At 51.1% G+C, this 13,457-nt stretch overlaps 1 protein-coding gene across 3 annotated transcripts in view; it reads right to left on the bottom strand.

The window, feature by feature from the left end:
* RREB1 (ras responsive element binding protein 1) overlaps positions 1–13,114 on the bottom strand; it is a 117,031-nt gene extending 103,917 nt beyond the window's left edge. For 2 of the 3 annotated variants that reach the window (XM_072329096.1, XM_072329099.1), the window contains exon 1: positions 12,954–13,114. In XM_072329096.1, coding sequence (XP_072185197.1) covers positions 12,954–12,993 — 40 coding nt within the window. In that variant the 5' untranslated portion in view covers positions 12,994–13,114. Of the gene's footprint in view, positions 1–12,243; positions 12,523–12,953 lie in introns of those variants that run through there. The other variant, XM_072329098.1, reaches the window with a different exon arrangement.
* Positions 13,115–13,457: the final 343 nt, after the last annotated feature.

Raw genomic sequence — 13,457 nt, 5'->3', positions numbered from 1 at the left:
GGTGTTCCACCAGGCACTCAAGATGAAAGACAGAGCAAATATATTAGCCCTAGCTGTATTTTACCACGCTGTAGTACTTGAAAGTCATCTGCTTCTGAACCAGGGGTTTTATGTGGGTTCATCTGCCTAGACAGGAAGCGTGATCTAATGGTGAAGACACAGCATTGGATACAGAGCATTTGGGTTCTTTTGCTGACTCTGTTACTGTCTCTGTCACCTTCATTAAACATGTTTTTCATGCCATTGTCTGGATTGAAAAGAACACAAGCAGATGCTTATTCTGTCTCATACAACTGCTGTGACCCTGTGTCATTTCTGCTAATTACTACAAGAATACCCAAATGACATAGGAAATGTTAATCCAACTTGTAAGTTAACCTGAGTTAACAAAGAGCATCGGCCATATAAAAGAGCACAAAGTCCTTCCCAAATGCCTGTGCCTGTGCTGTTTGTTTTTCAAGACAGACTCTCTGCAACTTATTATTATTTCAGTCTTGATGGAGACAGTGTTTTGCACATTCAGCTTTCCAACAAGCCTGGATAGGCTGGCTTACCCCTGTCACCTGTATTGGTGCACTGTATGGCCCTTGAAAGCCATTCAGATACAACTTCTGCGCAGGGGTGACACTACAATTCGAACAGCAACATTGAGCTGGCACAGCCCTACTGGGAAAATCAACTCCCCAACTGTGGGAAGAAGCAAAGCCAATGGAGGCAGCAATCACCACGTCACCCTGGAATCCAGTTTCATGTCCAGTCCAACCATGTTTTGCGATTGAGCAGCACAGTACTGGAAAAGCTGGTATCTTCCTCCTTCAGCATTTCAGGCCACATGTTGTGACTTTGGGAAGCTGCACGAACACTAAATCAGGAGTCTGATTTAGTAAATCTACGGCCTGACAGCAACTTGCATTCACTTCATTATCAGGAAATTTTGCACTGTGAATCCCACATCAGAGAGGCCAGAGAGCCCCACAGCCCTCACTCACAGAGCCTTTCACCATCAGGGACTCTTGCTATGAACACACAAGGAAAGGCAGCTTCAATAAACCACAGCAGTGGTGCGGGTGTCATCTCTGCAACAGCACAGGGGAGCGGAAGGGAGCTGCCAACAACAACATGATTGATGTGCACTCCCCTCCCCTGCTCAAGTAATGGCAGGAGGGAAAGGGAGCGCACACAGGACTGCAACCTGCTGTATCTCATTCAGCATCCCGAGGCAAACCAGATACTTCTCAAACACAGTATGATGTATGAAAGTACGATCTGCCACAGTACAGCAACTTCTCAGAGACAACACGGGACAAGAGAGAAGGGAATGGTACTGACGGATTTATCCAACGGCACCCAACTGTTCCCAGTCCTATTTCTCTCAGAAGAAAAGAGCAAGCAAACTGACACATTGCAGACACTCACAAACCTTACAGTGTTTCTCCTTCCTGCTCCTTGCTTTTGGTAACTCGCTCTACTTCAACGCATTTCTCCTAACTCTCACTCACTCATGCAAAACGTTCCCATCCCTACAGAAAGGTCTGTTTCAGAGAGCAAAAAAAAAAACACACAACCAACCCAACATAAAAGCAGTAATGTTTTTTACGCCCTGCCTTCTCCTCTTACTGCAGCTCCCAGCTGTGCCCCCCGGCCCCCCGCATGCGGTGCGGGCTTTAAGGAGCGCTGGTTCTGCTGACATCAGTGAGGCTCCGGGGGCCATCCCGGCAGCTGCTGTTGCTCCTGTTGGTGGCGGTGAGCCAAGGCGCTGCTGTGCCGTTTGGTGATGTTCCCTCCTGCTGGCTGCCCCCCCCCCCCCTCCCACCCACACGTCTGCAGGGCTGGGTGAGGTGGTCACAGGCAACCTCTCTGAGGAGACCTAAGCGGGGGAAAAAAAAAGAGCACCTTTCATTTCCAGACTCTGGTCTAAAAGCAGTCGGTGACGTCTGACAGCCGCACCATAAGGTGAAGGAATAGCAGTTCTCCTTACCGGATGGCCAAGGTCCACACTGCCCTTAGGACTTTGCCACGTAAAGGAGAGAAATGCACGCTCTTTCTCTTCCTACTCTTCCCAGAGTCCCGCTCCGTACAGCTGTTGCCCTGTCTTAAACCAGACCCCATCCTCAGAGGCAGCTGTTCCCCAGCCAAATGCTGACAGCAGAGCAGCAGAGCTCGCCCAAGAGCGCGACGTGTGTGCAAAGCCATCTTCCAGCAGCAGCAGAGGGGCCACGCTGCAGCCCTTCCCCTTCACTCTGCCTCTCCCTTGTGAAGGCAGAGTGGGCTGTGCCAGGGCACCCTTTGGCCCAGCTGACCCCACAGGCACAAGATTTCTGCAGCCAACGATCCCAGCAGCGGGGAGCATCCCCACACTGAGCCGCAGCCAGATTCGGAGAGAAGAAAGGTGGCAGCCAACTTCACGCACGCCTTCAGAGCCTGCAGCTCAGACCCCATGTCAAGATTAGGAAAGTATGCACACACAGAGAACACATGAGCTGCCCGAGCGTTCGGCTTTAACTCTTGCAGGCACTGCCCGTGGATGGAGCTGGAGCTCAGCTCAGAGCCACTGCTGTCACCACATCTCATCCAAGCCGGCCCCTCTCAGGCCACAAGAGCAGCCGCACAGCCTCGAGCTGAGCAGTGCCTTCTCAAGTAGGTCAGAAACTGAAGCCAGCGAGACGCGCTCGGAGCTGCAGCTCACATGGGTTAAAGATTCTGGCTTGTGTCATGAATACTTTTTCTGCAAGTTAAACACAGGCCCCAGTCCTGAAACACTTCCCTTCGCTTCACCCATGCCAGTATTTTGACTTAAATGGAACAACCTCCTTAAGTAGAATTATATCTATGTTTGAAGTGTCTGCAGGATCAGCGCTTGGCATGATCCACGCTTGCCTCCGACGTACACGCACACCAGCACATTTTAAACATACCTGAAGAGCCACTAGGCTGAGCTGTGCTACGATGGAGGGGAAAAAAAAGAAAGATGGTAAGTCCCTCCACAGCAAATGTTCCGTGTTTGTGTGTGGTAGGGTGGTTCCTTGGGACAGGAGAAGTAGGGATGTCTAAAGGCTACGGCTGGAAGCAAGAGGAGGGACCCCGACCCTTGGTTTGGCTGGGCAAAGCTGAACCTCAAAGCTGAGCACACACGTACACCATCAGCTCCAGAAACAATTCTAGGTGTCACTTATGATTATTATTGTTTTTAAGTTATTATTCCTTAGAAGAGGTACAATTTAGTGCAGCAATGTCAGCAGTCCTAAACTGCAAAGAAACCTCCTTTAGCCAAGAAACCGAATCATCACCTTACTCTCCCGTAGCCTGAACAAACACAGCAGATATCAGCACGAGTTCCTCTGGAACAAACCAGTCAAATTCATTCAAATCTTCATGAAGAGCAGCAGGGCAAAACCCATTCCTGTTTCCAGAGCTTATTACAGTAACATGACTAAACATGCTCAGCAGCCCAATGTGATAGGATGCATCCATTTGCTGATGCCAGACGAAGATGCATGTCTCTTACACATGGCACCCGCTCTCAGAGGCTGCTTTTCAAAAGATGTTTTGAAAAGCGACCTGCTGCGTACATTCTTAACAAGTCATAGTATCACCGGCTGTGCGAGTGTTTGACCTCTACTTGCTATGTGCTGCGGACAAAAATCTGACATCAGCTTATTCCAACCTTAGCAACACCAAAGCGCTCCGACAAAGCTGACAGCAACAGGCTACTGCAACGCACCCACATCGCCCAGACGGGACCCCCGACGTGCTGAGAATGCAACTGGTTTAGTACGTGAGCCACATGTTTTAAATTTGGGTTGGTTTAATCCCGGTAAGTAACCTGATTAAAATGGGAGTCTTCTCTGGAGGTCTAATTTCTAGCTGTTTCCATTACTCCATATGCTTTCATGTTGTATAAACATAACAAATGATACATACATCACTGTTGGGGTGACTTAAGAATCCAGTTTAAAGCTACGATGCAAGTCACTCGAGGCAGGAGAATTAGATTACATTCTGAATGGCAAGAGCCAGCAACCGCACTTCATTTCACTCCTGGGAACATGATGTATCAAGGGGGTGATTCCTTTCTATTCCCAGTTTCTTCTAATTTCTGCCTTTCAGAATAGTAACACTTGCCATTTCTACATACAGGCCTATAGGTAAAATGAAAGAGAAGGACACGGTCTGATCGCGATGCCTTAAGACTGGTATTAAACTGCAGAGCATTTCTGCTTCTAAATCAAGCAACACACCACCTCCTGAATATAAACTTGTACTACTACCCAGGAAACAATCCTGACTCTTTGTCCCTCACGTGCAGTCCAGGCGTTTATGATGAGAATGTTCTGAATTCTGCCTTGCAACCAAAGCTCTCCGTCAAATAGGCAGACACCTCAGCAGCAGCGCAGGTTTCCCAGCATGCCTCAACCTTGATATCTGGAAAGCCTCCGCTACGGCGTAAGAGGATAGTTATAATTAAACATTTATACTGAGGTAGTGCTGAGCGGGTCAGTTCCACAGTGTGTTAGGTGGCTTTTCAAAACTCGGTAATTGAATGCTGATCCCTGCCCCGAAGAGTTTATAGTGTAGGAAATCAAAGCGTAACACTTGGCATCTGTATACTGGGAATTAAACAAAGACCACCACCCGCTCACTTTGAGGGTCTCTGGACTACGCGCCTCCTATAAACATCCATTACCAGAAATAGTGGAAATTTTTAAATCAGCACCCTGGACTTTCCTACTACGCATCTGTGCTACTGAGTTGTGTCTGAATTACTCACCGGGACAGCAAACACAGCGTGCAGTTTGTACAGTGTGCTGACATCTTCTTGCCCAATGTAAATCATTTTTGGCCCAAATACCTTTTAGCGATCATTCGGAAAAGAAAGCCAGTGAGCACACAAACAGAAGCGCTTACTGCATGCAAGTCACACGACTGAGGCACTGCTGGCAAGAAGGGCTGCCAATGCGCCCAGTCACAAGCCAGGCATCAGCAGCTCCTCCTGCACAGGGTCACTTCAGGCTCCCAGCCGACCCCAGGCAGGCACCAGCACACGTTGGCTATTGGACCAACTGCAGCCACAGGCAAGCCCGTGGCATTCCCAATCTATTGACCCACATCTTTTCCTATGGAGCTCGAGAGTTACGCAAGGGCGTAAATAAAAACTCTGCCCCCAAACACGCAGGGGCAATCTGCCCCATGTCCATCCTCAGGGAAAATTCTCCACACTCCCCTTTTCCTGGGGGGAAGGATTGGCCTGGGAAGGACAAGTCTCTTCCCTCTCATCAGAGAGAATGCATTCATGAAAGCTAAACCACAGCCTCTACGGTCAAGAGAAAGGATGCAGCAATGCCCATGCTGTATCAGTGATGTTCAAACCCAAGACAGAAGAGAGTTTCATCTAACGGGCTATTACAGCTCAAGGTCAGTTTGCTGTTTATCAAACCGAAGTCCTAAAGTAGATGCACTGATTTTATAAGTACACCTGTAGGAATTCTGAGCACCAGAAAAACACAAAGGCACTATCAGTGCTTCTGTTTTTTAAAGTTTCCTGGTATCTTTCGTGCTATGAATGCTCAGGAGCTTTCAGCTGTGTACGCCCCACATAAAACCTTCGAGACAGTGAAATCTGAAAGAATGCCGATTCAAACGAAGCCACGTTTTCCACCTCTACATGCTATTTACACATCTGGTTTATTAAACATGTCAATGCAGCCAGAATGAGACACGGCCTGTGTTCAGCTTGGCCCACTTGACAGTTCTGCCAACACCTCAACTTTCATTTGCTGACTATAGAGTATTGAAGATGAGAACCCTTACCACTTACTCCAATCTTTTTTCTTTTTTTTTGCCTTAGGAACTATGGAAAATCCTCAGTCAGCTTACACGTTCCAGGAGCTTTCAAAGAAGAGACTGAGAATGGCTTGAGTTGTCTTTAATAGGCGTGCTGAGCTCATGGAATCCACCAGTTTCTTCCTGCAGAGTTCACAATGGGCATGGCTTGTTCCCAGGGTAACTGGCATCCATGGGGAGGTACAGGTCACCTCACCCGCCCCCAGGAAGTGGGGACAGACAAGATTTCTCCCACGAAACGCAGGTAACGTTGATACAGAAATAACAACTTCTTCACGACTTAAAGAAGAGCACAGTTCCCATCAATAACCTACATTTACAGCAGGGAAGGAGCATGGTGATACAGCTCTCAGCCATGTCACAACACGGCAGTAAGGCTCCTGCCAATTCAAGCACTGTTAAGAGACCTTCCCAAGCAGAAAAGCCACCTATCTGCTGTGAAAGCTGGATGTTGATCCAAGACCTGTTCCACAAGCTGCTCAGGACCACAGTTTTGAATCTTACTTGGAAACCGGTAAGTTGTACTGACACCTGGTTGGATCACCTGATAAGGAAGAAGAACCACTGACACCTGCAGCTGTTTGAAAAAGAAGCCAAAAGAAATACATCCTCCAAATCAACTAAATGCAAGGCGTAAGGTGTATCTTCATCGAGAAGCACTTGTCATTGCACTCACACTTCTTCCCCTGGAACGTACAGACAAACCTCATAAAGGGGAGCCTTAGTAACACAGCTATATCTCTCCCACTCTCTGGACCTGCAGTGTTTCACCTGCAAAGCAATCCTCCTCGCACAGCTTTCCTTCCTCCTGTCCAAAAGCAGCAGGACCTATAAACTGCAAGATACTTGCGTTGCACTACAAAGTTACTGATGAGAACATCAATGCAGGATATCTTCAGGTTTTTGGAGTTAAGGAGGGGGACAAAGCTGGCAAGGGCATGCACAAGATGCCACAGCCACCTGTTGTCCTCAATACACACACAACTGCATCACCATCAGAAAGAAACAATGCACACACAGAGGAAGAACAGCACACTGGTATTCACATCCTGGTGCTTCACATCTGCTGAGAGACAGTGAATTGAATTTGATGAAGAAAACACATTCTGTGCAGAAAACAAGGAACTTTAGCTAGGCTCTTTCCCCTGCCCAAAGCTGTAAGTGGTCCAAATTAAAAGCGATGTTGCTCCCTAAAGGAAATGAAACAAAGTACTGCTGCTTAATGTGCAAAACACAAAGCAGTTCTTCCTTGTCCAAGCAGCAGCAATAGCAGTGTGAAGGAGCACGACCTCAACACAGGAATGGAATTTATTGCTGTGATGCAAGTACTCCGAGCAGAACACTCCCAGGCACCGATACATCTGCACACTGACATCACCTGCTGTATGGAACGGGACTAACAGGGGCCCTCGCTCATACCAGCTAATTGCACACGATAAAAGAAAAGGCAGCCATGCTTTAATGTGAGCATTTTGTTCCTCTCATCTTGAGGGAGCAGGCATCTACCTATGTTAACAAAAAGGAGGTTTGTCAGCGGTTGACCATCCTGTTTTCAAAGGATGGATGATGCTGACAACCCACTCCTACAGCACCTACAAGCAAGTCCGCGCTGAATCAAGAAGGCATGTGCTATTGCACCTGTTAAAATCTCCACCAGCAGGTGACAACTGGAGAAGCCTTACGTCTATCAGGGACTGACACCTGTATTATGAACCACAAAACACATTAATTTTCAGAGGCAAATGAGCAAGTCACCCAGGCACACCAGCTCCGAAGACATCTCTGAGATGCTTTTTACTTACAAGTGCCTTAAAAGCCAGAATTTCATCTTTCCAAGCCAATAGCAATTGCACCGTCCGAGTCCTTCAGCCACAGAGCGAAAGCAGCTCACCCAGCACTTTCTGAGGGCTCTACACAAAGTAACATCCCCTGTGCAAACAGATGTTTATAGAGACTCCAGACCCCAAGACCAGGGGATGCCTTCTTCAAAGGCAAAGTCGTCCAACAAGATGCTAAGATTAAACATATGTGATTAAATAACTAAATAAATACAAAACGTTGTGGTTTTTTGCCGAGGAAGGTTTGATGCAGGAAAAGGATGGAATTTCAAAGTTGCATTCCAGCTGCAGCAAAGGAGATGGCGATCAAAGTGTTAAAGGCCCCTCTCCCTAATGGTCCTTGGAGTACCTGCTTCAATCCAGGAGCCTAACAACGCCCCTGGGGGACTCTGGCTGCTTTTCTTTTCCCTGCCTCTAGCATCTCTATGGATGGCCAGGGCTCCTCAGGTGAATCCTGCTGTTAAAACAGCTGCCTTTCTCTGCATCTTTAAAGAGGCATTCAGAGTCCCTTAGCATTACTTAGTTGAATCACTCTGAATAAACAGCCTCCACCCATCAACTCCTTCTTTTGTGTAAAGCACCTATTCAAAGGCAGCCACCTTTATTGATTGCTAGGCTGGCCAACCTGAAAGCAGAAATACCACTATTAAAAAAACAAGAAGTTAAAAAAAAGCACAACAGGATACAGCAGAGCACCTGCGCTCATTTCTAAAGGAAGCACAGGTCCAGGTGTTGCTCAGTTGCATCGGACAATTCATCTCTGCCTTCAGCAAGTATCTGTGAGCCCGGGATCCCACTGACTCTTCTCACTTTTGTCCAGGCCCTTTTCCTCGTTCTGACCATCTCCCACTGTTGCAAGAGAGCAGCACGAGACAAACCAGCCATCCAACACCAGTTCGCAGCCTACGCTCCAACTGGCAATTATTGGCACTTGTAACATTTCATCACAAAACATCAGCAGGAGCTCTGAGCAAGTTTTGTCACCTTGCTGGGAGTGAGACATGAAGGGGAAAGAGAATGGGATGCTCTGGTGCTGCTGCCCCAAGCTCACTGCTATGTCCTGGGCCCTCAGGGCTGTGATAGGGACAGCCGGAGGGGAGGGAAGGACTTGGGGTGGGAAAATGCCACAGCTGGCAGACATCAAAGATGAGCCACCAGAGCTCTTGCACTGAAAAGCAAAGAGGCAACGCTCCTGAAATTCCTGTTCAGAAGTACCCCAGAGCCAGACCAGCGCTTCCCACCCCAATCTCACCTATTTTCATTTGTAATAAAACACTGATAACCAAACCTGACCTGGCAAAGCTCTCCAAGCCCCAGGCCTTCCCAGCCCTGGTTCTGAACAACAGCTTGGCAGGTCAGATCTCCCACCTCTCGCAGCAAGCAACTTGCTATGTGTCATTTCAAAAGGCAACTCATGTCACCCCCAGAGTTTACTTTTGCTCCTCCACATCCTTCTCCCAAGAGTCGCAGGGTACCTGAGCACTACATCCGCGATGAAGCTGCACTTAGAGGAACGTGAAACAGCTCCCGGCTCCTTTTCAACGTGCCAAAAACTCTTGAAGAAAGCCTATTTTCAAAGCTGTAATCCCACACTTTGCTCGGATTCGGAAAGGAAGGAAAGGAAAAAAAGACATGGAGCAACAGGCTTTCCCACTGCCGCTGGGAGACCTGCATGCTGCCGTCCCCCTCCAAGGACAATTACCTCCAAGACAGAAAGCAGCAGGTCAGCGAGGCAGCCGGCTCACTCTGCTAGCACGGCCCAACAATGCGCTCGTTTTACAACAGCCTGCATTGCACTGCAAGCAGCAGGCATGATTTCACACGCTGCAAGAGTGTACACCTAAAACACACGTTTCCAAACCCAGGCATCATCCATCAAAAAGCTTTAAAAGGGGCTTTTCCTGCACACGCATGGAGTTGAGCCTAACAGGACTGACTTGTTTTCTGCCCGTTCCTGGGGAGCCTCTGCAGTCCCTGCAGGCTGCTATCCAACATGCATCAGATGCTCCCAGAGAAGTGAGCAGCAGATAACTCGGCAAGGACATTTGCAAAGGGCAGAGAGAGCCCAATCCCGGTCACATTTAGGCATACTGGAGGAGGGTGGAATTACTTCTGTGCTTAGATAACCTGACTGCTCGACGCAGTCCTCCAGAAAGCTTTCTTCACGCTTCTAAGTAATTTCTGTCCCATGTTTTACTACCAAAAATTTGTATTCGAGGTCAATCAAAAAAACAAACAAACACCAAAACAAAAGATTGCAACTTAAAAAGTGAATCCCTTACAAAAACGCTCAGGTTAATTTTAGCATCCTTCTGTTTAGCTGCTTAGCAACACTTATCCTATGACCTTCTAAGCACCACCTACTTTTACAAGGGATAATGAATATAACCAAAGGGGTTTATCTATATGTTTTTAATCTATACAATGCAAGTACACAAACAGGTTATACTTAAATAAGAAATCCTAATGAAAACAATCCAAGCTGTATTTCTGCCTAAGAAGAAACTTCTGTTGGCTGAAGCCAAGCTATTGTTACGGTTGCAGCGCAACTTCAATGCAGACGAAGCGATAACATCCTTAAGGACCGAGAGGAGCACGATGCACGGCGGTGCCTGTTTGCCTTGGGAAACACTGCGCTTGCCTTCGGTATCGAAGAAGATTATGGATATTACTCAAAGATCATTAAGACACTCGGCTTGCCCAGTTTTGAAACATCAAGCCTCTCCTGCACCCTCAAAATCACAACACGAAGGGCAGGGGGGCAGCGCGTGTTGCAAGGTATTAAGGACGGCTGCCGCACAACCTGCAGGAGCTGAGTCAGAGCTCCTGCTCCAACATCCGCACAGCCCAGCTCTGGGTGAGGGAAAACAAAAAGCCAGCAGACACCCTGCTACTTTCTGCCTTCAAACATTTATTTTTTAGGGCCACTACTTATCGAAAGCAATGGGAAATAGTGGCCGGGAAAACAGTCACTGGCAGACAAACAGTTTGACAACTACCAGCTTCCAACAAAGTAGGAAAGGAAAAGTTTGTGCTGTCCTCCGCACTGTACTTAGAGGATAGTGTGTTTCCAACCACTGCCCAGGGTGGGATGCCAGCAGCAGGAAGGTGGGGCAGCAAAGGGGCTGCATCCCACCAGCAGGTGAGGGCGGCCCTGGTCCTCGGGCTGATGGGATGATGGGCTCCTGCTGTTCCTGGATTTCTAAGGAACAAAAGGGCTTATTCTTCCCTGGGTGTACCTAACTCCAGTTAAGGCTAAGGGGCATTATGCAGGCGCACCAAGAGCAGACTGTATACCCCTAAATCTTCAAAGGGAAAATCAGAACCTAAAACAAATATGGCTGGCCTGACCCTGAGTCACCGCATCCCTCTCACTCACACTGACCCGGTGGAAAACAGGAACTGCGGTAACAAAACACAGGGCTCGTTTCAGGGCTCGTTTCAGCCCTCGATGCGAGAGCCTCAGCCACCCTAACAGCTGTGTGCTGCGCGCTGCAGGGTGACATGACGGCGTTAGTTAGCAACTGCTCCTCTTGTTAATAAGCAGATATTTTTTTTCTTCCCCCCCCCAAAGCAGAGCGCTGGAATGGCAGTGCACACCAACTGCGTGCTGCCCCAAACTCGGCCGTGGGACTCCATTCTCAACACCGAGCGTGGCGAGGTGCTTATCTACACCAGGCGAAAAGAAGGAGCTGGGATGGCACTGCTGTTCCCCACGTCGTCGTCGTCCTTTCCTCCCTTCCCCCCCCCCCCCCCCTCCCCGAATGCAGCTTGCCGCAGGCAGGATGCTGGCGGCTCGGGGCAGCAGCGGGGCATCAGCGGTTGGGCCTGGTGGTCTGAGGAGGGCTCTGCTCTCCCCGCCAGGGTGCAGCTGAGAGGTGGGACGAGGGAAAGTTTAGAAAAGAATCACAAGAAATGAGAAATGCTTAAGAACGAGAAAAGCAAAAAAGAAGCCGCGTGCGTGCAGAGGCGAGGCGGAGGGAGAAGCACAGGGAGAAGAAGCCAGAGGAAACTTATCTGCGACATGACAAAGTTCAATCCACCGCCCTCCCTCCTCTGCTCGCCGAAAAAAAAAAACCACCACCCGGTTGCAGCATCTCGCTGCCCGCGGCCCTACTCTGCCCGACAACAGCGCGGCCCCTCCTCGCCGGGGGTCGGCACGGGACCCCCCCCCCCGTGTCCCACAACGCGTGGCTCCGGGGACACCGTGGGAGGGCGGGAGGGGAGGTTGAAGCGGCGCTGCCCCAAAACTTTGTCTCGGGTTGGGCTGGATGAAGGGGATCCCCCCCCCCCCCCTCCTCCCTGCTCGGATGCGGCCCCGCTCCGCACAAAGACGGCGGAGGGAGGGGGGACACCCTCCCGTCTCAGCGTCCCTCTCCTCGGGAAGGGAAAGGACACGCACGTCCCCGCTGGGGGAGAGGGGGGAGGACGGAGGAAGAGGAGGAAAGGGGAAAAAAAGAAGAAGAAAAAAAAGAGCGAGAGGAGAGAGAAGGGCGGCAGGAGGAAGAAGGGGGGGGGGGGGCAGGGAAAGGGACGGAAAGTTGTTGGGGGGGGGATGCGGTACCTGCGGAGGGCCGCCTGCATCCCGGCCTCCTCGCTGCGGCCTCCGGGAGGGCCCCGGGGAGAAGTTAAAGGGCTGCGGGCCGGGGGCTGCCGGCGCCGGGCTACGAGAGGTGGCTTCCTCGCAGCCCCATCCCAATTGAGGCGCTGGCCGGTTAAAAATAAACTTTGCAGCGGGAGGGGGGGATGATCTGGCCGGATTCCTGAGCTCAGACGGTTTAATATGGATGAGCATCAGGTCCCGAAGGCAGAACGCCGCGGCCGGTGCCGCTGGTTGGTAGAAAGTCTGCAACAGGGAAGGGGGAAAGGAAAAAAAAAAGAAAGCAAAGCCAGGAGCCGCGGAGGGAGGAGAGGAGAGGGAGGAGCGGGGGAAGGGAAGAGGGAGGCTGCACGAACTCATCATCATCTCCACCGCTGGCAGCCAAACTTTTTTCCTCCCCCTTTTTTTTTTATATATTTAAAAGGAAACTTTTCCTTCCCCCCCCCCCTCGACAAGCGCTTCAAATCCGCACCGCCGCGAGTTGCTCGCTCCCCAACCTCACTCATCCACCCCCCCCCCACCAAGCACGCCCGAAGTAGTGGTGGTGGTGGTGGAGGTGGAGGGGGGGGATGAAAAGAAAAACCCCACTTTATTTTCCTCCTCTCTCCTGCTCTCTTCTCGTCTCCTCGCAGCGGGCGGGGAGCGCCGCGTTGCGCGCGGCCCGCGGTACTTACGGCGCACTTTGCTGGGGCTGGGCTGCTTGCGCCGCGACATGCCGCCGGGATGGGCGCCGGGGGCAGCGAGCCCGCCGGGGAGCCACGAACTTGTTCCGGAAAAAGGAATCAAAATGGCGTTTCTGGGGATGTGCAAAGTTCATCAACTCCGCTCTAACTTCCCGTCCTCCGCGCCTCCCCGCAGGGGAGCGATGGGCGCGCTTCGGGACCCCGCCGCGCCGCGCTGCGCGGCCGCCCCCGCCCCCCGGCCCGCCCCCGCGCTGCCCCGCGCGGCCCGATAAGGACCGCATCACGTGGCGGCCGGCTCCCTCCCGGGGACGCGCCGCCGTCGCCGCCTGGGGCGCGGAGCATCCCGGCCCGGCCCGCGGGGTGCCCCGGGCGGGGGGGAGCCGTTGCCACGCGGCTCTCGGCGGGGCCTCCCCGCAACGCGCCCGCGCGGCCCCGCACCTCGCCAGGTGACAGCCGCCGCCTGGCAGCTCCCGGGCACGGCCCGCTGCCTCCCGT

This window comes from Excalfactoria chinensis, chromosome 2, assembly GCF_039878825.1.
Source record: "Excalfactoria chinensis isolate bCotChi1 chromosome 2, bCotChi1.hap2, whole genome shotgun sequence".
Lineage (NCBI taxonomy): Eukaryota > Metazoa > Chordata > Aves > Galliformes > Phasianidae > Excalfactoria > Excalfactoria chinensis.
Note: the sequence above shows the minus strand (reverse complement) of the source record. Positions and strands in the feature narration are given on the sequence as shown.